Genomic DNA, 25,822 nt, shown 5'->3' with positions numbered 1-25,822 from the left:
AACACTGAACAGACGACCATAATGCTGGCATTTCACAGCTTGCATGTATGTGATGTTATTTTAATAGCTGTTTTGGCAGCTCTCTATTTTTTAAACATCTCTGAACATGTGGTTACTGCACTGGTCCATCAGAGGGCGGTGCAGGACTGTGTGCATGGATTGTGGCTGCCTTCCACTTACCTATTAAGAGCCAGTGGTTCCTCCAGTAGTTGAGTTTGTTCTTTTCTTTCAATCCTGCTGAAAATTTGAGATCTGTACTGGGAGTGATAACACATTCTCCATTGTCTTCAATAGTGACCCCTTCTGTTTTGGGACCCTCTAGAAGAGGTATGGCACTGCCACGAGGCTAAAAAGACAAGAGTTTTTTCAGTTAACAATGGATTGCTACAAACACTTAGAAATGCAGCTCGACAAGATCCCTGGTTCAGACAGCCCACACAAACACAGGATATGAGACATAATTTAGATGTCTTATTAGAAAAGCCACAAATTTCCTTTCAAAAGCACATACAATGTTTAAACTACAACACTGCAAATGAAGGAAGCCCTACACTTGTTTGGGGTCTGCTCCCTGGAGCAGGGTGCTCGTACTACATGGCCAGAGAACATTAGCAACCAACAAATTGCATGTTGGCAGAGAAGCGATTGCAGGCAAACACGGCAGCCATTATACCCTCAGGCACATCTCACACGGCCACGGACATTAGACCCTGTGTGATTCAGGGAAGGACTGTTGCCCACTTCTCTTTATTTAGAAAGGTGAAAGGGGATCTTTATTTCCCACCTGGACAGCCAGCAAACACGACCTGGGCTTAACATCTCACCCAATGGCCAGTGCTTTCAGTAATGAGAGCAGAAGTAGCAACTTCAACACAATTAACCACGATGCACTGTCAGCAGCAGGTGCAAGCAGCCGCGATGTGGAACACAAACTCACAATGCCTGGTGTATATGCAAGAGGATTTCCATCGCAGCTAAGCCAGACTGACGCACTTTCTGAACAGCTTTTATTAATGGTCATTTATGGCATTCAAAACTGTTCTTGAAATAAGACCATACATATTCACTGAGGCTAGCTGTTTGTTGTTTCAACATGCTTTCCTTACTGGTCTTGGGTTCCTTGATTAGCAGACTATTATAATAATGTTAAAAGTCTAGGATATTCAAGCCTCTGCAGAATCCTCAGGGCTGTATTCTCTTCTTTTTAAACTAAGATTTTAGCCCTTAAAGCTCTGAAGGCCCATTTGCAAATACAAAACAAGTGTAATCAATCCAGCCCCTGTACAATGCTCTTATCCCCGAGTTAAGGGGAGATTTACAGAACCCTTGCATTTAGGAATACATAGCATGGCTTATCAAAACAAGACGCAGTGTCACAATACATGAGGCTAACAAAATCACTCAATCCATATTCTTTATGTATTATGGCTGTGTCTCAGTTGGATGACTTTATAAAGCATTTATTTTAAAATAAAAAAATCACTCCATATATTTGAAAAAAACGTGGGTTTTTCCAGTTGAATCCGTGATGCATTCTTTGTCGTGCTAGAGCTATGACTTCTCTTAATGTTTTGGGAGGACACACTACCAGCCCTAATAACAACTATTTAGCCTGTCAGGCACGGTGGCTATGAATCTATGAAACTAGAGATGAGCCAGGATCCCTTAAGCCTTAAAGAAGGTGGAATGAACGGTAATCTTTATGGTAAAGGACAAAACCTAATGCTAGAAAGAGCCTATTCATAGCATGCCATCAAAGTCCTGAGGTATCTAACTTACCACAATAGTCACTCCTTCATGTACCATTGATGGGGATGCATACAAGCTGGTTGAGTATTTCCCGACATACAGTGTTGGCCTAGAAGAACAATACAAGTTAGGGAGAAATCTCCAATTGGCTGTTTCACCATATGAGTTACAAACTTGGTCATACGCTTCTTTATAGAGTAGTAACATTTGAGGTACCAGAAAAAGCAACATTTATTTCTTCCTGAAAAGACTAGATCTGTAAGCAGTAAAGTGAACCATGGGCCTATCTAAATATTTAAATGATGAAACCCTATTTAAATGAATGCCTTATCGATGTATTCCTTATCCAGCCGCTGATATTAACCAGAGGGAAATGGAAATGCAAGGTCTCTTATTGCAAGTAAGGGTCTGACCCTTTACTCTTTCAACAGATGAAGCTCCTATTGACTTCAAACAGGCACTCTGAGTACAAAACTGCTTTGAGACCAACATGCATGATCATTTTTTCCTCCCATTAGACGGTACAAGCTTATCAAACCCAACACACAGAAACTGTTATACAGTAAAGGTTGTAATTCTATATTCTCTTTTGCTTCTACTGTCTTGCCATCTATGAAACGCTATCTATATTAACTAACAGTCTAGACGATTGTTAGTCAGCATCCTCAACACACTGTCAGACAGACTGCGAGAATAATATTAATATTCATGCTCACATCAACTTGCTCTTGGTCTCTGTCTCCTTTGGGAAAGGATACTTCCACTTAGTGATGCGTCCAACCTCCCCGGACATGAATGTCAGGTAACGAAGGGTTTCTATCCCCACATTTGTGTGCATGATTTTCCGTAGACCTTCACGCTGCCAGATGTAAAAAGCTACCACAGGGGAAGCATAATTCTGAATCCACAGTACGTCCCCAGACTCACTGTCCACAGTCACTACCAGTCCATCTCCATTGGACACAAAGTGGGACATTTCTACAACATGCAAATACAAGAGAGTTTGTCTGGGTTGCCTTCATATTCAGCAGCAACTACGCAAGTCAAATACAGTTCTATACTGAAAAAAGATTTGCTTGTCAGTGGGAATGTCCACACATGCAGTTAATGCTATTTGGCTTTACTGCAAAGTAAATTTACTGTACAGTAGACTAATTTACAGCACAGTGAACACTTGCACATGTAGATGATGTTTTACTGCACAGTAGATTAGTCTACTGCACAGTAAAACATCTCATGTAGACACAGCCAGTGAGTCAGAGTTCTCAGTTACCGTGCTACAAACACTTCTCTATTGCATCACTAGAAATAACAGCATGGTGTTGTAACAGCTTGCAGACAGGGCTGGATTAATGCATAGGCAAGCCTGTCACATACCTAGGGCCCTGAGCTGTGGGGGGCCCTGGTCCTTCCCTCTGTGGCAGCAGCGCGAATGGCCCCATACACCTTCCTTCCCTTCCCCACCTCCACCAGCCTCACCACCATGGCAGCTGCTTCCTAGCAGTGGCTTTGAGGTCTGCTCCCTGCGGGCAGCACTCGCTGCCAGGGTGGGGAGGCGGGTCTTGACCAGCCCAGGGCACGAGTTTGTTTACCGAGGGCCCAGTAAAGGGTTAATCCAGCCCTGCCTGCAGACCTCCCCTGTTCTGTACGTGCTGGGTGCGTCCACACGAGTAGTATTGCGCAGTAGCGTGCTGGTCAAAACACATGCTAATTTACTGCGCAGTGTTATTAGGCTATTGCGTAGTAAGTGTCACAAAAAAACTGCACTGGCTCCACTGCTTATTTAGTACTAAACTGCTTAGTTAGTACTAAACAAAATGCACAGTAACTACGGTGCATTAATGAACGTGTAGATGCGCCCACAGAGGAGCTAACATATACCATCCAATCACCAAATGCACGTTACAAGGAAATGCTCCTGCTTCACCAAGAAGCTGAGAAATTCTTCAGCGCTCTATTTAAGATGGCCAGATCCAGAAGACCCAGTTCAGCTATATGATGGGCACAGGTGGGCCCTGCATCTTGCTGCCACAAACTGAGTCTGCCATGTGCCATGCATTGATACAGGACAACACCCCAGTCATTTCTTTTACATTTTAACTTATCAAAAAAGAAAAGAATGGGACAGGGAAGATGCACATGCTGTCTGTCTATTATCAAGAAAATATCAGCTTGCATCAAGAAAATGTCAGCTTGCTTTTACATTTACCTTGGAGTGTAACAGACAAGTGACAACAAGCAAAATGAGGTAGAGCTCTTACTGTATTTCACGTCTTCATCAGGCAGAGTGGCTGCATAATCAAAGTAGGTGGCATTCCACCGGAGCTCCTTGTTTTTGGTATCGTACATGGTGATTGTGTACTCTGTTAGAAAACACACATGCTGTGAAGCAGAATCCTGCGAGAGAACACAACTCATAGGCTAGAATGGCAGACACTTCACAAGAATGACCTTAACTTGCTTTTCTGGATTTTACACCCCCTGAGGGATTTGAAGTTAAAACCACTATCTGCCCCGCTGAAATGTATTGCTCCAAAGGAATCTCAGAAAGCAAAAAAGAGAAAACCGAGCTCCTGTCCATGCTGTCAGCACTTTGTCCTTCTGAGAAGTTGACTTCTACCATAATCCTGTCTAATTCTTGTGTAAGGCATGCCAATCCCCGAGTGCATTACAATGCTATAACTGGACTTTTGCAATAAAAGATCATTTAAAAATACTCATAAAGAACACACTAATCTATAGATATCTTGGGGGAAACACATTCCTTCTCACCAGAGGTACTTCCCATATCTTGTTCCCTGATCTATTTCAATCTTTATTTAGAAGACAGCAAGCGGATCAGCTGTCTCCTCATATCCCTCAACTCTTGGATTTATGAAAAACAAATGCTTCAGAAGCCATGAGTGCTCTCAGTTGCGAGGGCAATACACCAGTACTGCAAGAGAACATAAAAGCCAGTATGTTAGAGTCCACCTTGGAAATCACACAGGCTACAGAAGACGACCACATTTAAGTCCCTCAGACAGCACTTTTCCATCACTATCTGGGAATGAGTCTTTCTGCTGTGCATAATTATGAGCCATCTTTTTTAAAAGTTGTTCTAGAAGATTAAGCCTAAAACCTGCCGCAAGGTTAGTCCTGAGGAAGCTATGTTGGCTTAAAAGAAAGTTGGGGAGGAGTTTAAGTGGCAGAAGGAAAAGTATCTAACCTGTTCGCCCAAGATACAGGAGAGATGTAGATGGACAAATGCTTTCTGCAAATGAAGAAGTTAAGGTTTGCTGTTTCTCTCCAGTCAGGAGGTCTATCACATACCAGATATCTTGCTTCTTACCTGAAAAACAGAATGTAAACAGTACAGAAGCCAGACTTTTAGGAAATGGGTTTTTTTGACATGAGAAAAAGTTCTGCTATACACCTTTGGGTTCTGTTTTTTCATAATCCTTTTATAAATAAATTATCGACACACTTTTAAGCAAAATAACCATTCACAACCAACCAACCCCCTTTTACAATACTGACTACTACAAGCATACATGCTGCCCATTATGTACAGTAAAAGCTGGAATTCTCTATTAACTGGCATCTATTTGGGACACCACCTTGCTATATTATTTACTTTATTATTACTTATATTGTAGTTAAAATAGTTAAAATATTAAAAGTTGTCATATCATAGTTAAAGTGTTATATTAAAAGTTATAATAATGTTATATTAAAATGTTATATTAAAAGTTGTTATATCACAGTTAAAATGAAGGCTTAGTTTCTTTCTTGAAAAAAACCTCAGATAACCGGCATATTTGATTAACCGGCACCCCTCCATTCCCCATGGATGCTGGCTAACAGAGCTTTTACTGTATTTCTAGAATTTATTACTTACAGTTATAAGTACTGTCATTGGCAAGGTGGTCAACACTTGCCACCCCGCCACCAGCACCGGCGGCAGCGTCTGCAGGCGGTCCCTGATTGCCCCTGGCCAATGCTGCCAGTGGCACCTGTGGGTGGTCGCCGACCCATGGTCAGCGCTCGCCACCCCCTGCCCCCCATCACCAACAGTGCCAGTGATATCTGCAGGAGCTCCCCGCTGCTGAGCTGCGGCTGCATTCCTGCCGCTGGCGGAACAGCCACGCCCTCCAGCTGCCAGGGGCATACGCTGTTCATAATGAGAGTCTCTGCTGTCTGATACTATAATATGTATACGTATGTGAAAGTTTATGTGTAACTATACTGAATTAAGTTCACATCTGTAATAGAAGTTATTTCTATTATCTGCAGTGATGCAGTAACTTTAAAAAATTGGTCTGCATGTCACGATTTGCAAACAGATTTTCTTCCAGAGTAATGGCAACTGGTTTTTAGCTCTATATACCACTGAGTTCTCTATTTATCAGATTCTCTGATATCAGAAAACATTACAAGTAGCTATGTTGAAGAGTTACGGCTGAAATGTTTCCATGCGAGAGTGCTCAGTCTGTCTTGAGTTCTTTGCATTTTTCAGTTGCTGTTGGGGCTTCTGCAGGCCTCTAAATCACTGAATATATGGAAAGCTTAGCTACCACTTACCCATGTATAGGATCCCATCCGAACTGCGACAAGGTGATGCCTGCACCAGCTCAGGGATGGTGAATGGAAGTTTCTAGGAAAAAAAGGCAAAAGTTCATTTTTACTCTCTGAATTGAGTGCAATTTTTCTCAGTTTTGGGGACAGCAGACCCCATTTGGTGGCTTCTCACTATCTTGTTATATTTCTTTGTATCACTATAATTCTTAAGAGCACTCAACCTTGGACCAACACCTCGCTATCTATGCTCGATTCTGCACAAACCAAGAACAAAACAAGCCCCTGCCCCAGTATGGTTACAGTCCAAGAGAACTGCAAGAGGAATGGAAAAAAAATTTCCAGTGCAGAGGCCTGGAGGGCCCAGACTTCTGAATACTAAGTATTTTAACTGCTCAGTTTGTACATGGGTATACAATCCTTCCCTACCGTGCAGGGCATATGTTAAAATTTGCAAGGTCCCATGGAAATTAAGCTATTAAGGAGGCACATATCACACCTACCTACTGGAACCACAACCAAAACTGATTTTGAGAGGCTTTCCTCAGGAAGAGAAAAATTACAAAGTAAGAGGAACACTGCACAAATACAGGAGAGACTGGGACTCTATGCACCAACACTGTGTCCTTCTTGCTGTATCAAACTAAAAAGTTTATACCTGCATTCACAATGAAGGGGAGGAGATTAACAGGTATAAGGTAATAGCAAGTTAAGGACAAGATGCCACTTAGCTCTCCCTACAAGGAGGACTAAAAATAATTCCACAGCTACAGATTGCTTATCTGGGTGCATTAGGAAAAAGCTTGTCAGAAAAGATTTCTTTGGTTAAAAAAATTTCAAAATGTTAGACAGTTCTAAAAGGCCAGAAAAAGAAACTCATGGCAAGCCAAACATTTTATCTGCATTTCATCACAAAGCAGTTTCAGTTAGTTAAATGTTCAGCTAACATCTGTAGATGCCTCGGTGACTATTTTGATATGGTTGACATTTTAACCTGATTATAAAAATCACCTTCTATCCAAGTCAGCCCAGAATCCCTAGTTCTCCTGGTCTGGTTGGATTTCTTGACAGGATTGTTAAGCATTTTGGGGGTTTTCCAGGCCATAAATGACTGTACTGTATGGATGCATGAAACTCCCAAGTTGCTTCAAGGAATACTATCTCTTGAGGGCCTCAGAAGGTATTATAGCCCTTATTATATTAGCAAGTGTTACAAAAATATAAAAAATGGGCCAAACAGATGTCTCTCTTGTTGATCTCCTCGAGATAATGATCCCAAGGAAGGCCAGGAATTTTGTCTCAGAGGAGTCTTCAGAGGAGTCTGACCCCCTCTGAAGCCAGCCAACAACGCAACTGGGGTGTTGTCATTCCAGGAATCTGTATCCAAAAACTGGCGCCAGCATTGTGCAGTGCTAATACAAACGAGCTTTTCCAAGAAATACATGTGTTCCTGTAAGCAGCACAAATTATCGGCGGCCTGCTGAATTATACAAGTGTCAGAAAAGTGGGAATTTCCTCTGGTCACCAGCTCCATGCAATCTGATTAGCAGAGGGGAGAATTTCCAAACCATACTTACAGTCAAGCCTTCGTTATTCTTGCCACCGAGGGTATACAAACTGCCATCGTTCGGGTCTGGAAGAAATGCCGGCCTAGGAATAATGTATCTCTTTTAAATAATAAACCAACAGCTTGCACTTGCCAGAAAACAGAAAGGAACAATGCCTCCTGGAAAAGGAGCCCTTTAGACATTGGCTTACTGACTGTATTATCAAGTTTTTGGAGACATGACCTATTAATTAGGCTTTTAAAGAACAGTAACAATCAAAGAAAAGGCATTTCAGAACTGGCAGAGCGTGTAACCTACACTACTTGCAGTATTGTTCCTAGTCCAGCTGAGTCTGGGCTGACCTGCATACATACAATGCATAAAGCCATTTAGAGATCACAGTTCACTCCTGATTTTGAGACTAGTCTGAACAGCTTATCTCAGTCCCCACCCCCAAACTACCCTATGGCTAGTGCTCCTCTGCAAAAACCATCTTCCACTTTATAAGTGGAGGTTTTTACCCCGGGTACCTCAGAGCTGAGACACGTACAAGACCAAATCAGTTTTTTTCGTGTTGGACAGGAGCTGTAAGGCTGGAGTAGCCATGCAAAGCAGCTCATTTTGCATGTGACAGCATCGCTCGGACAAAGGACTATTTTTCTGGGACTGCCAATGAGCTCAGAAGTCAACATTATGAATAGGTGAAGTATGATCTTCAGGGAGTGTTAACACTTTGAAGCAAGACTTATCTCCAGTACTACACAATGTAAGGCAAGCAGAAAAGGAAAGGAAGCCTAGAAAAGGAGCAAAAGTACCACCACTCAGTAAACGTGGGGGGGGAGGGGAAAAATTGCATCAATGTTTTCATTTCACTTCAATGGGGAGAGCAACTGGGACCAGTGCGTCCAAGCGATACGTCTTACATGGAATAGTGAGAGGAGTTGCTTTTCAGTGCCAGCTTGGGGGTGCAGCACTTAGATATGCTGTTGCTTGGGGTCCTTCTGCTTTTTATGGCATATTAATAAAAATATTTAAAACCAGCGAATCTGGAGATAGTTTCCCACAAGTTCTGCTGTTTGCAAGGCAGCTCAGGTCAGTAACTCAAGACGCGGCACAGCCAAGCTGCTCAGGCTCCAAACCTCAGTGTTTTGGAGAAAAATGGTAAGAGGGAAAGATGCTCCATCTACAAATAGGGGAAGCGGCATATCTGACTGTCCATTTAATATCTGCTTTTTCAACTGCCTCACATCTGCTTCCTTGGGGTATTTCATCCGATCCCTGTTTTAGAAAATATATGGAAATGGGTATAAACTAAGCCAGATTTCATGCTGTCAGTGAAAAGCAAACCAAGCAATAAAAGGAAAGAAGCAAGCAGGGTGACTTACTCTTCCACGTGTATTGGCATTTGGAGCACAGGATCTGCACAAACAGAACAAGCAGTGTCAGTGTGCACACGGTGCAATGGCATACCCTCACCCCAGCACACAAAAAACCTGAGCCAGCACAGCCTTTGCTGTTTTGGCAACCAGGTGCATTCAACGAAGCCAGGCAGGTGGAGCTATGACTGAACTGGATTTGTACACAGCAGCCGATAGCCTGCACTGACCTCGCAGCAAAAACAAGATGTGTTATTTGCTATGTACCTCTACGGGGCAGCAGGGCAGTTTTACAGCTGCAAGTTACTTTTCCACTCAACCCCATCCACATGCCTCCACTCCCAACTTGACCTCCCCTCCCCTCAATGAGAGTGGACTTGGCAGCGCTGCACTGTATGTTGCACCTTATAGCCATGCAAGGACAACTTAGGGTGCAAAAACCACCTCTGGTTTCACAGGCAAGTTCCTTAGCAACTGCTCACAGGCTGCCCAGGAGGAGGCTGTTCAACACTCCCAGGAAGTCACTGCGATAGGCCTTGGCAGTCCATTTTATTTAAACACTTGCTACTGTTAATTGGTATTTACAGGGTATATGGAGACAGAGGAGAATGAAAATCTTGTCTGAATGCAAGAAGGCCTGCCTGATGTCTCTTTCTTCTCTGTTTTATGATCACTCCTTACTTTCTAGCTCACCAGGCCAGCAAGCATATGCCTTCTTAGCCAACCTCACACTCAATTTATGATGCAAGATGCAAGCTCTAAACCTGGTTCTCCCTCTATTGAAATCAGCAGGAACGCTGCCAAGGACTTAAACAAGGGCAAGATTGTGATCTCAGCCAGAAAGGCTGCTTTCACGTTCTGCTCCATGCTGCTCTATGCCATACAATGGAGAAGAATTTAATATTAATCCAAAATGTCACAGAAAAGCCACAAACTGTAAACCAACCTTCATATCTGCCTGCAATACAAAGGATTCTCCAAAAATGTAAGGGAAACATTAATTTAAATGATTTCCCCAGTGAAACTTTCCCAGGCATCCATACTCAGCACTGCCAGCTCACAATTTTAATGCACGTTTCACTATACCTAGCTTTTTTTCAGGGCCTGAATTCCTGCAGTTACCTGAGAATTTCTACCCACCTTGACAAAAAAGGTCGTTTCTAGCTTTCACAGCTGTAAACAAAAGCCTGACAACATGAATCATCTTAAAGGTTCACAGGCCCCAAAGGCAAATAAAACAGTCTTGACATTTATTTTGAGAAAAAATTCTTAAGATTTTTAGGCCAACGTAATGCTATTTTGGGCCCCGACTCCTGAGTTTTGAATGCTCAGGCTTGGTAAAACCAGTAGCAACACAACCCAGACATATCTAAGGTGGAAGACTTGCTCCTGCGTGCAGCGTCTGTGAGAGGTATGTGTACAAGGTACGTATGCTCCACCCTTGTTTGGAAGTACTGTAGACTGAGGGAAAGAAACCAGCAGGTCCTTGCTCCTCACAGATAAGAGCATTAAAATAAGAATGAGTACAGGAAACAAAGGAAAGTGATCAAACAAGCTAATGCAATAAGTAACTTGTGTTTATTTTTTCCAACTAGTCCCCTCCACACATGTGCACGAACAAAATAATGCAAGAACAGGGAAATGGGGACAGGGCACAAACATTTCTTATGAGAGACTCTGGACTGGGAAGCTGGCCCGGTTTGGGACAGTTCAAATGCAGAGCAGTATTAGCAGAGCTCTGCGAGATGAAGACAAGGCCAGCTGGATTCTGGTCATCCCAGATATCAAGGAGTCCCCTCCCTTATCTGTATATTGCATCATACACGTTGCTACATGACTAACAGAATCAAAGGGCTGGAAGGGATTTCAACAGTCACTGGGGTCCAACCCCCTGCACAAATCAGGAACGCTCAACCCTAATACCTTTTTAGACTAATGCCGTTCTTATTTCCATCAGTTTTATATATTTGATCAAATCAACAAAGCCAAAAATGGGCCAAAAAAACCCCACAGCTGTCCAGCAGCCTCGCAGCTGCAAACAGGAGCAACCAGAAAATGCACTGGCAATGTTGGAGACAGATAAGATGTGAATAATATCAGCAGAGCTCTGTCCTTCAACTTCTTTCATTCTAACATGTCTTCTCTCACAATACACACCCTAGAGCAGCTTAGTTAAAATTGCAACTGGATCCAAGGTTCGATATCCCTTTCAAACCCTAAACATTGATGGTGCAGGTATCTCCTTCAAGCAGCAGATCAAACTTTAGTTAAAAGCATCTAAATCTTCTAGGAGAAACGCAGCTCACAAGTGAAAAGGCAGCACTCAGTGATGATGTTCTGCAGTGTTACAGATTTGTCACTCAGGGAGGTTACAGCCATGGTAGGATTTGGCTGGTGCTGCCTAGTCGTATTAGGATGATGCCGATTTTGATCAATCATTTGCTTGATAATAAAATACCATAGGTGTTCTGGGTAGTTGGGGCAGTACTGGATAAGATCTAAGATTAGCGATGTCAGTATAATATGGTGCTGTATCAGATTCATCATAGCTGCATGTGCTACAACAAAGATCCCAAAAGGCTTCAAAGGCCTTTGAAAGAAAGGAGCTACCCAAAGCCTGGTTCTGCGCCTCTCTCAGACTGGCCTGCTTAGTCATAGCTATATATTCCACCCAACTACAGATTACAACAAACCACAATAACTCATTTCCACCTTCTGGGTGGAGAAGAGCCTGAAGCTTTGTGGGGAAGGAAAAGCATGCTATGTTTTACCAGGCAGAGCTGCAACCTCAGTTCTCAGAGTCTGCTCCTCTTAGGTGTCCTGTGATTTGCAAGATTTCCATCTAACATAACACGCAGCACTGACTTACAAGATCAGCTCTTCACTGAAGAGGGGTCTGAGAAGCCTAGAAGGCTGGTTACAGAACGTGGCTCAGCTTAGGGAAGCAGGGCTTGGCAACCTGCGGCCCACAAAACCACTGGAACCGGCCTTCAGCCGTAGGGCTTCAATGGCATTTGGCAGCAGACAGCTTTGCTTGTGGGCGCTCTACCCATGCTGCCAGAGACAAGTGATGGCCAGGTCCCAGCACCCATCTGCTTCTGTCTCGGGGCGAGTCATTCTGGCCTGCAGCCAGAAAGGGTTACCCATCCCCGATCTAAGTGTCCACAACAGTCAGGGTGAGAGAGAATAAAGGGAACAGGAGACAGGATCACCACAAACAGAGATATTTGTAATCATAATGACCTCCTGGGAAGGGGAAAACACTGGTATTTGGGGACACGACAGCACCATAAATCAGCAGAAAATAGAAAGTGCCTCTGCAAGTCAAACACTTGCCAAGCAACATACCAAGCAACTCTACACGTTCTCTCGATGAACTGATCATACACAGAAATTGTTTTTCATGTGGGAAGAAAAAAGCTGCCTTTGATGATTACCAAGATAGATTACATCAAATCTTCAACAACAGTGCCTGAACAGGCCTTCCTACAGCCTTTTCTCTGAACATCTCTTCCTCTGCGATCACTAATCATGATAACCCGCGCACTTGGGTTTGAAATCGTAACTGGAGGTACACTTTGTTTTTTAGTCAAAACAACAAGCAGCATGAAAAAACACTTTCTAAGCTAGTCCACAAAAGGCCTGAGATGACAATTTCTTGCCTGAGCTGTTACTTGCAATCTTTTCAGACATTTTTAGTCTAAGGTTCTGACTATTCTCTAATTTAAATGAGAGTGAGTGACTGGTAAACCTATTGAAGACAACAGTATAAAACTAATGATATCTGAATCAACCCCCTAATTTTCTAATCCAACTATTTATTGATATACCACTGCACATTCTCAAAGCTCATCCCCAAGCTCACCTTTAAAGATATAAAAACAACTTTTAAATGAAAGTCAAAGTCCACTACTGCAAGTTCCTTTATACCTTGCTTCTAAAGACCTGCTGTGTTCCACAAATGTATTAGCATATGAGATGTATCAGTGATCACCCAGGAACACCGATCTGAACTGAAGAAACAGTCAAGCTTAGAGTCCATTTTCCACTGGATGTGCCTGGTCTGTCTGTGCCCTTAGCCAAACCGTCAGTCATGTTATCCTCCAGAGCCCCTTCCCAAAAACTACATTTTGAATAGAAGAAATTCCATTAAGAATGCATGGACTAACAGTCCTTGAATTCAGCCATCTTCTGGTGCAGGTGTATACCATCTTCTTGGTATACACACTCGTTTCAGGTTCAAAGTGGAGCTCTGTCTCCTGTCTACTGCCTAAGAAATCTTAAACCAGGAATATTCTCTCCTTTTATCAACCCAGATGAGAGAAAGAAATCCAATGGTGAGAAATGTTGAGGAAGCTGTTAGCAAAGTGTTGCTCATCAATTATTTGTTCTCTTTGCTCAAGAAAGGGAAAACCCTGGCAATACCAGAAATCTAATGAATGCTTTCTCATTTTTCCTCTGAATCTTTCTGAGCATGTCTACATGTCACCATATGGCAATGTTAGTACTGCACCACGTTTTAGTACTTGCTTGTGGGAAGTACTAAAACACGGTGCAGTAGGCACCCATACTGCGGCGTATGGGCGTTGCATGGTTAGATTCACTAGCTCTGTCACTGGTGATCATGTGTAGACCAACATGATCGCTACGTTGCCATAGTGCGTCATATGGTGACGTGTAGACATGCCCTCTTGAATATCCCTAAAGGTGGGAAGAAAATCCTGTATTGCTATGAGAATAACGAACTCCATTCTTGTTTCAGACACTTTCTGGCACAGATGACATGATTGTGAGAAAGTGCTTCAGCTTTCCTTCCTGACATCTTATCTTCCTTGTCAGTCTTGAGGAAAGGGAAGCAGTGATTCCTTAAAAGCAAGAAAGCCAGCTTTTACTTGCCCCCTAGTTATGTTAATGTGACTTAGCAATAGCTGTAATGAGAGGAATGGTGACATCAAACCAACCACTGCTCCTGTGAATGGCCTCCCATAACTCTGCCTAAGCGTACTATACAACCTGTGAGGAGCAGCAGCCTATGGATCAACCATATGAATCTGATTCATTTCCACTTAAAAATGCTTGCTGGGAATGAGCATGACCTGGTAGAGAAAAATCTCTTACAGTTAAAGCAGATCTCCTATTACCCCTGGAAAGACTGGTTGTGGAGACCTGTTTCACTAGATTCAGCTGGTGAAAGAAAATAAATTTTTCCGATGTTGTTAACACTTCTCCTAAAACTGTAACACCCTGATAATACCACTTTAAAGACAGACTGTGAACTGTTCTCACACCCTTTCATGTGGCTTCTAACATATGCCAACTTCACTTCAAAGTATATGACAAAAGAAGTTACCTTAAGATAAAATAAGAAACTTGTGACTCTAAGCTCATTGATGTCAGACTTTCAAGGATTCCCCCAGGTGTGCGCCACAATGTGATCAGCAAAAGAAAGTCAGCTCTACCAGGACAGAGAACAGCTTTCGCCACCTTTTAGGCTTAATAGAAAAGGTTCTCATAAGAGCTACTGGACTGAATTCCCTCCCAACAAGTCTAAAGCTTCAAGCTGTCACCTCTCTCTCAGACGGGAATCCCATGACTTCCCACTCTTAAGAGACTGTGATGATCCTTTGCAATCTATCATGATGATTGTGTTAGCAGACATGACTTATCTTCGTTACCAGTCCTCCTCCTTCCAGGAACAATGGTAGTGGTAAAACAATGACCACACACCCTTTTTAAAACAAATTATTATTTATTTTGAACAACGTATTTTAAAGAAACAGAACCCCAAATAATACACCAGCCTGAACTCACACTTGCCTCTCCCTAAGACTTGCCCATCCCTGGGTTGGGGGAGGCCCAACTTCTTCACCATCCTTCTGCAGACCACTTTTGTGTCAGCCAGGCCCCCTGAGCAGCACCGTTCCTCTTCTGACAGCTGTTTCAGCCCTTCTGTGGGTTTGGGGTTTTTAGCCTTACAATGAGGCAAAACAGCTGTGTGTCACTTTGAAGTGAAGCAGGGAAGTAGGCACTGCTTATAACTACACCCCAAAGCTCGTTGAGAAGGCAGCTTACTTATAGCAACTGTTTGATTGTCCAGTTTCTTTTCCCCTACAGCTGCCAGTTAAGTTAAATCAATATATTCAGATTGGGCCGTCTTTTAACTCCATATACAACAGTTTCACATCTCTGACAAGGTCTATTACAGCATTCAGGAAATCACAGCTCATATTTTTAGATGCTAGCCAGCATCTCTACAATATGCCAAAGGTCTTGAAAAGTGAAGCTAGGTCACAGCTGTCAGAGAGAAAAGAGTACTTAGAGGGATTGTTCTGTGCCTTTCCCCACCAACCCAGGATTAGAAAAATAACATATTCCTTGAAATGTTAATAGTTTCCATTTAGAAGTCTCATAAAAGGTCTCCATTATTGCAAAACCTTCTGCTGGAAAAAGAGGAAAAGCGTAAGAGGTTAATTCTAGATTCTCTAAAGGCTGCTTACAGCAAGAGCAGAACAGGGGGAACCTATTAACATAAGGACTGTCCAAGGATTTAGCCCATAAATTAAGCCCAAGTATGTCTCACTGGCATTAACATTTTAACCAGGTAACAACCAAGCGACCTGACTCAGTGTTGTTCGTATCATATTGTTGTTGGGCCTCAAGGACAAGACATTTTAACTTATTCTGCATTAATTTTATAGAGTATTTTGAGGCCAAAGTCTGGAATTTTAAAGAAAAAAAAATCTATCATATTTGCAATATCTGAGAATAGTTTCTAGCATAATTCTGTTTATAGCATTACAGCATCTATCACTTTAAATTTTCGACCTGCCTCATAAAACCTAGATAAGGAGAAGGCTGCTCTTTGACCAAAGAGCCATTTAGGCCTAATGCCTGCAATTCTTTTACAGATTTCAATCAGTGTAATATGCCTGTAGCTTGAGAAAAAACCCATGAAACCAATGACCAAAAAGGAGAAGTGGCAGATTCTGAAAGAGCAAACGAACAAATTGCTACCACCGTGGAACGAACTGGAAAAAACGGTTTCCTGCGCTAGGGCCCAGCACAAGTCTTGGGCTAACGGACAGAGTTAAAACACGTGCACATCATCCTTGCTACATGATGCAACTTCTCTCAAAAAGGTTAGAGACGCAGACTCAGCATCCTCTGGAACCTGCTCCTGGGAAGTGAAGGTCTCACAGCTCACAAGACCTTAGCAGCCATCTCTCTCTACAGTCACTACAGGCTTCATCTTGGATCTGGACTAAAGAACCTTCCCAGGCTGCGGCAACCCTGATGATTACCGTTGCCGCTACAGCTCTCAGCCCAGCACTCTTAACGGTGCTCAGCACACAAACAGTTTAATTCTGCAACTTTATTCATGAACTATTGACTTTGCTAAGCTAAGTTGCAGAAGACAGTCATCAGAAATGGAGCCCCTTTAAACAATTAAAATGAATGCTGTTGATTGCTTAGCGTTGTACAGAACTCAGGAACATGAAGTCCCCGACTTAATGACTGTACATTCGAAATCACACCATTCAATCTACACTGGGCACGTCTACACGAGACATTTACTACACGAGACACAGTAGACGAATTAGCTTCACACTAAACATCTCGTGTCTACACGTGCAGACCTATTAGGCAGCAGGAAAATAATTAATTCTGCAGTAGCACGTGTAGATGCTGACACAATTGGCTGGGGCACGAGGGTGCTTCAGTGCGGGGGTGCCTGCCTGCTAGTCCCCGCACTGGGGCACCATTGTGCCTCAGCCAGCCCCTCTGCAGCACAAAGAGCCAGGGGGAGCAGCTCCAGGCTGGCAGGCAGACCCCCTGGACTCCCCACCAGCCAGCTGCTCCAACCCGGCTCAACGTGCCTCAGTTCTGGGCATACATTTAAACAACATGCCTGGAAGCAATAAACTTTAAAGGTTATTGCTGCGTGCTAATATCCTGTGTAGATGCACCCACTGGCTGCAAATCTAGTCTCAAACCTAGGCATAGTGTAAATATATCCCTTTGGTAAATGATTGCTGAAATATTTCATTGAAAAAGTGGGCTTTAGGAGAAAGTGAATTATGAGAAAGAGGTAATTTGGTGCAAAAGGACAGTCTGAAGACAGTGTAGAAGGAAGCAGAAATTAATGGGAGAACAAAGAAAAAAATAAGTTGAAGTGCTGCAGCTTGATTTTTGTTTGGTGACTTGCGAGTGACAAAGGAGGAGGAGGTAACAGAGCTTACTGAACTGCCGGGACCTGAGAGCTACTCATGTTGATCAGAAGTAGCACATTAGAGAATTGTTCAGAGGTGGTGGCCATCCTGGAGCTTCAAGATGCAAAGAATGAGTTGTCTGGGGCTCCAGCAAGGACAAGAGTCCTTCTGAAACAGGAACTCCCCCACACCTTTCTTCTATTCACTGTAGAACCACCTTCCATCTTTTGAAAGCCCAGGGCACCAGCTACATAGTTGCTGGGGGCCCAATTCTGCAAACTGCTGAGCACCAATTTCCCTTTAAGCTAATGAGAGCTGAGGGTACCTTACTATAACTAGGCCCAGAGTACGTGCTGCAGTAAGTGTAGTGTATACACTTTCCTCTTCTAAACCATGGGGTCTCTCAACTATACCTGACCCAGTTTATTTTGGGTACATCTAGGGAAAAGGGAGCAGAAGTATTCAAAATGCCTTTCTTGGCAGCACTATACAAGGGCAGGAAACCCAAATATGTACTTGTGGTGACAAGAGGAACTGGCTCATTTACTCTGGGTACTTAAGATAGGTTTTACTGCTAATTTAAAAACAACATAAACGAATGGCAAGATCTTTGCATCTGCTTAATCACTGCTAGACCCTGAACAACTCCCCTTACTCATTCTCAGTTTCAAGACATGAGCAGACTTTCAACCAAGAATTTGCTAAACATCAAAGTTCTTAAGCATAACAACAAACACTATCTTATGGCAGGTGATCTCCAAACTCTCCAGCTGTGTGAACAGCAACATGTGCTCAGTTCTCTGATATCCAGGGTACAGAAGCACCTGTCGGAAGACACTCTATCTGCACCTTACCAGTAGAGTTTTGTATATTTTACAAGTGTACAATTAACAGAGACAAGACAGCAAAAAGAGAAGGCATTGAAATTAAGACTAAAGTTGGCATATTTTAGCATTTAACACATTATAGCAGAGTGGTAGGTAGCTAGCCATCTCTGACGCTTGACTCCAGTCACTACGCTACAAGTGTTACACACCTTTCATGTGGGCCATCTGCCAACAGTGACCAGAAACAGAAGGGTCAGAAATGCCAAGTTCAACTTGAAGCACAGCTTCCACCTTCAGTTCCCAGGTTACTCATGTCTTTGCTCTCAAAATTTCACTGCACTAAGCTAAACCATTGTGAAGCTGGATCTGAAATGAGCTCTAACGTTAGCAACTATAACCTGACACTTTTGGATGTAGGTTTGTGGTTTTTATTGGTGTACAGAACCAAACCCATTGGTGATAAGCATTTCACGAAAATACCAGTTGAGTGCAACACAGGCAGATAAAATCTAGAATAACATTGTCAGAGACATGAAAAAAAACAATACACATCCTTCAAAACCAGTTGATACAGAGTGCTGCCAACTGTATTCTGCAACATATATTTTTTTACAATGGGGAATTATACTTAGGCAGCCCGGATTAAACCAGGATCCTTTCATGTTCATTAGTTAATACGTCCATGCCTCCTCAGAGACACCTCATGTCCCTTAATAAGGCTGTCTACAAGTAAAGGCTATCCACTGCACTAAGCCCATACATCCTTCACAGGATAGGGAGAAATACCTATATGCATGTCAGTACGGAGACTAGGAGAAACCAGAGGAAGTTTCTAATATAGCTCGAAGCAACAAGGCAATAGTGAGTTAAGAGGGTATTGGCTTTCATTCTTCTAGTCAAGTCTGTTCAGGCATGGAAGGGGCTTGAATTTTACAAGGGGAAAATAATTCTGGTACAGATAGAAAAAAATCTATGGAGAGAGCCATATGCCAAGACAGCAATCTGTGGGCTCGCCTTTTCCTACTCTACTGTAGATAAGAAGAGTTTAAAAAGCATACAATTAACTCCTTGTTTGGTGGATCTGAATTCAAAAGACGAATGGCCTCAGGAGGGATGGTTTGAAGAGCGGACATCAATTTGATAAGCACAGTCCTTTACCACTAATTCAACCTGCCTACTGAACCAACAATTGGTTTACCAACACTGAGCCAAAGGCTGCAATCACTGTGACTCCATTTCAGATTGTTGCTTTCTAATGGTTTTCCAGAGATGAAGAAAAAAGGCTCACGTATCATACACAGAGTCATCCAGGACCAACCACAGCCAGTTACAAATGTGTTTTCATAAAGAAACACTAAAGAAGCTGTTCTCAAGAGTCCTCTCTGTGGTTATTTTATTAATTCAAGCATTAGAATCTAGTCTCATCACCAAACACTATTACAAAATACAGCTCACTCTTCCATGTCAATAAAAGGATGGCATCATTAACCTGGTGCTGTCCCTATTACCCTTTTTCTCAGGCATACAGAGAAGAGAGAGAAGCTTTACACCATGTCATATGTTGCACATGGTGAGAAGCATATTCCACAGCTAAGAGTCTTCTACAACAAACCCTGTCCCTCTTTGTTCCACAGGTGAACAGCTGAAACAGCCTGGCAGATTGATCCTTTTCTGTTCTGTTCAGATCCTTATACTGTACCTGTGACCACAGCACCTGGATACCTTCTCTGAGCCCATGACACCTGTGTTCATGGTTCTCCAGACCGAGCATGTCTACACTCTGAATTACACTGGGGAGCAAACGCAGAGTTCGGGAGTGTTCAGGGACTCTTTCCTGCTACATTCCTCACAACACCCAGCAGGCACAGGCAGTATTTTGTAGTATCTGAGCAGCTTTCAAATTACAAGGCTAGCCTCAAGCAGAGTGGTGTACTGTGCACAATCCAGTTTTAAGAGGTAGTTAGTCATTTTAGTCTTGAGTTAGGCAAAAGATGAGTTAGTCTATAAGGTGCCACACTGCCCTTCCTTCTGCATAATCCAGCCTGTGGAGGACAATGGCACCTAAAAGGTTTACATCAAAGAAATCACTAGAATCAAGCCTTGCTGGGCAAATTAAAAATCCTGAACAGGGAAGGTTACATTCAGAGGCAAATAAAGCTGTACACGTATCACCATCATGCAGGCTTTAACTTCAAGACATCGGGTATGGTAATCAGGCCAGCACGATTCCTAACCCACTGCAGTTAAGACACAGGCAGATCCAGAAGAGCAAACCAAAGAAATGCATCTTTCTGTATGCGCAATGATTTCTCGATTTTGCAGTTATTTAATTTCTTGCAGGGAAGGCCCAATGACACCTCCTACTCACCTTCTTTTAAAGTCCACTTGATTGCCCCTGTCCTCTTGCTGACAGCATGCAAACTTCCATCAAGAGTTGAAACAAACAACAGAGTTTCTGGCACTGTCACTGAGCTAGCACTTCCACAGCTCTGAAAAAGAAGAGCCCGTACCTTATTATTTACTTCAACCCTGTTACTTTTACCTATGTCAAGTTGCAGGATTCTCAATAACTTGGCACATGAGGGTAACTGCTTTTTATAAGGCAAATCATCACAGAATCCAGCCTGGGTAGCTGCATCCAGCAGAGATGCATAAAGTTCATTCAGGGGCTTTTTCCAAACCTGAGGGACAGGAAAATGGTACTGCTGGATAGAAAGGGGAGGAGCAGTCAGGTACCACCAGGCATTTAAACCCCACACACTCATTTAGACCTAGTTGTATATTTTGACTCCTGCCATGCTCTGAACCCAGACTTTTTGCTGTGTCAGCCAGAGGGGGTGAAATCTCAGCCTTGCTGAATTCAGCAGAGCCAGGGTTTCATGCCTGGTGCTCAGCAGTCATTTCACTAGAAGGTCCTAAATTCTGCCAGTAACAAACCAGAAGAATCCCATTATTCTTTTGACTGTTGATACATGGCTCCATTTTCTGTTCAATTTTATATTTCTGCCTGCTTGAGTTAAGTCATCAAAGCTGGGCATTGGAGACACAAGAACTGAAACAAGGACTAAGAGATAAGTTAGTGATAGGTACACCACTTCAAAGCAGCTAGGAGAACAGTGAGGCAATACCGCTTCCAGGGGCCAGAACAATTACATAGGCCTTTTCGGCCAAGACTGGAACCCGAGAGATCAAAAGACTGTTACTGGTTACAAGGTACCACAGCAAAAAGGGACAGAACTGGTCAGCCTGGCGTGCATCTGCTGGACAGGGAAGGAATGGAGGACTGAACTGCAAGCAAGCAGCACTCTCTAAGCACGGGCTATGGAAGAACCAGGTCTGTTCAAAACACAAACAGAAGCCTACGTCTCTGCCATGCTCCTGTTCTTGATGTTAAACACCAGTACTCGAGAAGGGCGTGTGGGTCTTGCATATTAACTACTAGGGCTCTGCTCCTGGAGAGTGGTTAGCCACAGGATTCACACCCCAGCCGGCCCTGCTGCAGTGTCCATGACCGGTACTGAAGGGCTTTGATCTGGGTCAAAGAGTGGGTGAATTCTAGAATTTCATCCCAGGAGAAGGCAGGCCCTGAGCCCAAACGCATGGGGGAATAGGCAACAGGATGTTCAGTGAAATCCTGGGCAGGGACACAACACAGCCAGCCCAGTCACTGTGACCTTCCAATCCTGGTGATGCCAATAGGAAATTTTTCTCAAACACTCCTTTGTGTGGGTCAGGCAGCTGCTTGCTATCGGCAGCTTCTGAGCCTAGCTATACCTGAACACGTAAGGCTGTCAGAAGAGCCTCTTAGGAAGCGTAATCAATCTCAGAACAATTTTAAAAGGTAACTAGAGCAAAAAAAAAGTGTCAGACATGCTGCAAGAGCCTTTCCAAAGCTTCATGTTTAGTCACTCCTCTCTCTGCCCAGTTCAAAGAGAAACAAACAGCCTGACCACATCTAACCCTTATGTTATCACTCCAGTAATTTACCCAGTTGTGAACTGTATTTGCATTCCTCACCGCCTGCCACCTGCCATGTCGAAGAAGTTTCAGAGCTATATTCAGCTCTCGGCCTACTATAGTTGGCAGAATGAAACTACCTGCATCTGCCGTAATTACTAATGTCTTTGATGACTGAAGTTTTGAAAACATTTTTTAGGTAATTTCTAAGTTTTTAGACTCTTGGAAATTTGGGCAGGACAAAATAGAAGGGTGCCAAGGTCAAAGATAGAGATATGACGGTGGCTTTTCCACTAGGATTTTATCGGGGGTTTTGAGTTCAGCTAAATTCTACCATAAAGTAGTACTATTCTCATGACATTGTACAGCAGTACAGTATGACAGCAAGAGCTAGCTAAGTACCAAGCAGAGAAATAGTCACAGAGTAAGCATGCATGCTTCACTACAGCCAGAATACAAATAACCACCGCAGTTCAAATGAAAGTACAAACCAATGATACAGAAAAAGTAGAGATCAGAGATGAATGACACAGGTGCAAAGGAAAAAGAAAATAACCCCTACATATAGTTTTGAATTCAAATAATAAAGAGACCAGTGTAATGTTTATCCAAAAATAAAATTTACTATTAACTGAAATAATACTTCATAATACAGCTTGGACAGAGTGCTTACTAGCAGTCCCTCACTCTGGCGTGTACATGTGCTATCACTAATCAGGTCTCAACTTGAAGACATCTTTCCAACCAAGTTAAGCAAAGTGCAGTACAGCAGGAGCTATGCTCGAGACAATATCCACATTGGTTGGTAAAAAATATGACTTGTTTTACAGAATATTAAACCACGGAACTACAGTCTTTACATGTACCTAATTCTTAAGGTTTTGTCCTTTTGGTCCCTAACAATAGTAAGCACTTGTACATCATGTTTCCTTGGCAAATTGCTGCACAATTATGAAACTGCAAAATAACAGGAAAGAGACTCCCATAAGCAACATTCTGATTAAAAACATTTTAGAAATGGGACAGTGGCTGTGCTACAAAGCAAAGCAACATTTCCTCTACTCCACACCTTGATTTTGACAAGCCAGCCCCATCTCCTCCCCTGGCAAAGGAACCAGAAAACGGAGGAAACAACTCATCGCCAAAGCTGCTTGATTCCAATTCCTTGTCCATTTGAGGCTGAAGTCCGACCTGCAGGGCCGTGAACATCTACGTTTTTCTCTGTCAGTCTTGCTTCCTGTTCATTGCTACCTATGTAGAACCATCCTTGCATGAAAACAGAAAATGGAAAAGTTTGGGCTCCCGCTGTACAATACTTTTACTGCCGCTCTGACACAAAAGATGAGAGTTCCACTACAACTACAGATGCAAAGATGAATAATGGCCAACAGGTAACAATAAGGAATGGAAAGGGACGGCACCTTCGAGGCTAGGACACTAAGAAATGCAATGGATAATCTCATGCTCCCTGCTCCTCAGCCATTCTCTAGAATCAGTCTGGAGTATAGAGAGCTGTGAGCCACGTTGGTCTGAAGTCAGGCAGAGGAAAGGGCTGAGGGAGAAAGAAGCTTGTTCAGAGGCATAGGCTCTACAAAATCTCTGCCTTTGAATCAAGTAGTATCTAAGGTGCCACCTTGCTTTCAGCTTAGTCACTCTGCATCCTGTCACATACCATAAGGATCCTCCTCTCTCCCACTGATGTCAATTCAAACAGAACTGCAGTGTTGCTACCAGAGTGGCAGAGGGTTTGAGACTGGGCTGCAATGTTGTTCCCAGGTGCGGACTCACTCCTTTGGCACCACAGGGTTGAAATGGACTTTATTCAGCTGCATCTGAAGAGTTTCTCTCCCCCGCACTACAGGGCAGGCTCTGGAGCCCAGGAGACATGCTCAGAGTGAAAAGATCTCCCCACGAATAAGATACACAAGCAGAAAAAGACATTTTTAATCTAATACAATTTAACTTGAAAGTCATATTCTTTTAGAACAACTTAAAACAAGGAACATTAATCATACGCTGGGACCTGGTACAACGGATTCCAGTCTGGGAAGATTTTTAATGGAAATGCTGGCACAAATGTCAGCAGAATGGATCAGAAGAAAAATGCAACACCCTTTTTTGATTAAGCTGTAAAATGTCAATGAAAACTACACATGTACATATCATGCTGAAAGACTGACGACATGCTGCACGGGGCTTGGCCTGCTTATTGATTCAGTGCAGACCAGTTTGCCCTAGGGAGGAATTAGAAAAGAAAATATTTATATATATATATATATATATATATATATATATATATATTTTACTGCCTAGTTTTGACACAGCCTTTCCCTGACATGTGCTCTGGATATTCACAGTGAAGTGAGTGGAGGCGGGAAATGGTGCAATTAACCACGTATAGAGCTCTTATGAAAAGGGCAGGGTTGAATTCCTATGTATATTTGAATGTCTGGTACCCACATCATCACTAACAGGACTTGTAATATGGAATATCTGCCTGATTCACAGGGTCAGTCCATTTGAACCAAAGTTTCTACCCAAAGCCTGCTGGAACAGTCATTTTGAAAACTGAACAATACAGCAGGGGTTCCAGGTGCCTGAACACAGCATCAAGGGCCAAAACTTTACATTTAACAGTTGGTATTACTGTGGCTTAGAGAAGCCAATTCAATCTCAGTTGAATAAAATCAGTGCTTTTCAATAGACCACTTCACAAGGATAACAAGACATCATGTCCTTATTGTCTAAAAGAGCAGGAGGCACAAGGTGGTCCGACCAAGAACAAACATGCCCAGAGTGAGTGACTGTGTTAGGAGTAACGCAGTCAAGGCTCCCAGTCAACAGCCCATTGAACCAAACTGCTTCTCACAGCTATTAAAAAAAAATTTTTAAACACCTGCTCCAGCTCACATCTTTTTAAAGCCACCAGTTTTAATTCGTCTTAGAAAAAAAACTAACTGGAGAGAAAATGGGGATTTTTCTGGCTGAATGTTTGGGTGTTGAACTTCCAGATACTTTAAAAGGAGCTTATTTGTAGAAAGTGAAGAGCCACTGCTTTCTGAAAAGATCCAGGCCGCTTTAAGAGTTGAGCATCCAATTAATCATGAGCCACTTACAAAAATGTAAAGTCTTCACTGCTTTCACAGAAGTCAAAGGGAAGATTTTTATAAAATTAAGTATTGAAAAATTGTTGGCTGGACCAAAATAAGAATGAAAAGGGACCACACTATACATTAAACCCCCCTGATCCTATTCTTACATTGACTACCAACTTTACCATATACAAATTAAAAACTTTTAAAATATCTGTTTTACTTATCAATGTTTATGTTGTCTTTTTAGCACTTCTCAGGCAAAAGGAAACAGATCAGTGAATTCCATTTTTTATCATTAATTTCAAGTTCTGATATACTACTCCTGTGTTTAAAATAAATGTTGTTTATTTAGGAATGTATTTACTTTTTTTAATTTGCTTCCATAGGGCCATTTATATGAGTCTTGATTTATTAGCTGTTAGTGTTACCAAGCCAATTTCCACATAAAATGTAATTGTAAGGATCTCCTTCAGGACAATATTATGCAGCACCACCTAGCTATCC

General features: G+C 42.6%; 1 protein-coding gene across 1 annotated transcript in view; it reads right to left on the bottom strand.

Annotated features, from left to right (window-relative positions):
* The window catches only part of ERN1 (endoplasmic reticulum to nucleus signaling 1), a 57,031-nt gene that overhangs the window by 12,848 nt on the left and 18,361 nt on the right, over positions 1-25,822 (bottom strand). The window contains exons 2-10 of the mRNA XM_006271235.4: positions 20,635-20,755; positions 9,239-9,272; positions 7,884-7,956; positions 6,313-6,385; positions 4,958-5,080; positions 4,011-4,112; positions 2,466-2,727; positions 1,780-1,858; positions 181-346 (exon numbers count right to left, since the gene is read on the bottom strand). Coding sequence (XP_006271297.1) covers positions 181-346; positions 1,780-1,858; positions 2,466-2,727; positions 4,011-4,112; positions 4,958-5,080; positions 6,313-6,385; positions 7,884-7,956; positions 9,239-9,272; positions 20,635-20,755 — 1,033 coding nt within the window. The remainder of the gene's footprint in view (positions 1-180; positions 347-1,779; positions 1,859-2,465; positions 2,728-4,010; positions 4,113-4,957; positions 5,081-6,312; positions 6,386-7,883; positions 7,957-9,238; positions 9,273-20,634; positions 20,756-25,822) is intronic.

This window comes from Alligator mississippiensis, chromosome 8 (assembly GCF_030867095.1).
Source record: "Alligator mississippiensis isolate rAllMis1 chromosome 8, rAllMis1, whole genome shotgun sequence".
NCBI classification, from domain to species: Eukaryota; Metazoa; Chordata; order Crocodylia; family Alligatoridae; genus Alligator; species Alligator mississippiensis.
Note: the sequence above shows the minus strand (reverse complement) of the source record. Positions and strands in the feature narration are given on the sequence as shown.